This window comes from Ptychodera flava, unplaced genomic scaffold (genome assembly GCF_041260155.1).
Source record: "Ptychodera flava strain L36383 unplaced genomic scaffold, AS_Pfla_20210202 Scaffold_81__1_contigs__length_545109_pilon, whole genome shotgun sequence".
NCBI lineage: Eukaryota > Metazoa > Hemichordata > Enteropneusta > Ptychoderidae > Ptychodera > Ptychodera flava.
The window spans coordinates 141,165-142,708 of NW_027248403.1; the positions used below are offsets into that span (position 1 = coordinate 141,165).

Genomic DNA, 1,544 nt, shown 5'->3' on the forward strand with positions numbered 1-1,544 from the left:
CACATGTTGGCACGCTGATGCAGGCATTCCTTGAGGCGACGGAGCAGGTCAATGGTGATTGGTAGTCGTGGCCGGTGCACTTCTCCAATGCTTCTCCTGATCCCTTGCAGTGTTCGTTGCAGGAGAGTGTGCGTTGTTACGTCGTCGGCATACCCGCACTCAACGTGGTGATGCATCAGCCTGCTAGGTACACCTTAATGGTTCGATATGCTAGTCCTCGGTTTGCCAGGTTCGTAACGAATAGTATGGCTGTCCTGATTGTGACAGGTAAGGCTGCTAGTCCGTGTGACGAGCAGAAATCCATGTAACACTTTTGTCCTACCTGGTACTACTGGTATGTGCGTCGTGTGTTCCCGGCCACACTGTTATGGATGTAGGCAGTTGCTAGTTCCGTCAGTTGTTGTGTAGCAAGCGGGATGAACATAGTCGCGTTGGTACAGGTGTGTTGCCGGCATCCGCTTCGGGCACCAATGCTCGGAACCTCTCCATCGGTAAACGAGAAAGTGCATCAGCAATTGAGTTATCAACTCCACTGACGTGGGCAATCATGACATGGAAATTTCCCTTGGCTGCCTCGTAAAAGATGCTCCTTACTAGTTGCATGATGTCAGGGCATCTCGTTGTGCCTTTTTTCCAGATGTGCACGACGGTTTGATTGTCACAATGAAACAGCACTCGGCGGCCATGCCAGCGATGCCCCCAAATTGAACAGGCGACTAGTATTGGGTACATCTCCTTCCATTCGATTGAGGCTTGGAGAGAGCCAGGCCATGCAACGGTGAACCAATGCCCAGCGTGGTAGCCACCGGAGCCTATAGTGCCCGAGGCGTCGGTGTAGAGGTCAAGGTCGCGAGAGAGGGTCCACTTTGTTTCGAGGAATGAGGCCGTGCCGTTCCATGTCGGTAGGAAGTCGCACCACCATTTCGCGTCAAGGCGGAAAGCGTCAGATAGTGTGATCGTGTCGCGCAACTTGCGTACGGTTGTGCTTAAGTCAATCATGCGGCGGAGGAAGATGCGACCTGCGGGAATGCACTTGCATGCAAAACTGAGGGTGCCGATGAGGGATAGCAACTCCCGTTTAGTGCATGAGTGTCGGTGGAGCCAAGTGGGAAGTGTTTGAAGCAGGTCCTGTAGCTTATCGTTTGGTAAGCGTAGTGTCATTGTAAGTGTGTCCAATGTGATGCCAAGGAACGTTATGGTGGGTGATGGGCCTTCGACTTTTTCTGGGGCGATAGGTATCGCGAGGTCGCGGCATGTGTTGAGCATGGTGTCGAGGAGGTACTGGCATCGCGGGGAGTTGGGGGGGGGCAGCGCCAAAGTAGTCGTCCAGGTAATGCAGTAAGTCCTGAGTGTTTGCTCTGTGTTTGACAATCCAGAGGAGTGCTTCGGCCAGGCGGTTGAATAAGAACGGTGCAGAGCGAAGGCCAAAGGGGAGCACGCGATCGAAGAAGAACAATCCTTGCCATTTAAAGCCGAGGAGGTGCCAGTCCGCTTTCCGTACCGGGCACAGTCGGAACGCGTGCTTAATGTCCACTTTTGTGATA

The 1,544-nt window shown here is 53.4% G+C and overlaps 1 protein-coding gene across 1 annotated transcript; it reads right to left on the bottom strand.

Moving 5' to 3' along the window:
- Positions 1–393: 393 nt before the first annotated feature.
- LOC139128972 (uncharacterized) lies at positions 394–1,266 on the bottom strand. Its single transcript, XM_070694652.1, has one exon. It carries the CDS (start codon positions 1,264–1,266, stop codon positions 394–396), a length of 873 nt encoding a protein of 290 aa, XP_070550753.1.
- Between the last annotated feature and the right edge of the window lie 278 nt (positions 1,267–1,544).

Bases quoted from the DNA above. Each gene is read 5' to 3' on its own strand.
- LOC139128972 (XM_070694652.1), bottom strand. From the start codon at position 1,266: ATGCTCAACACATGCCGCGACCTCGCGATACCTATCGCCCCAGAAAAA.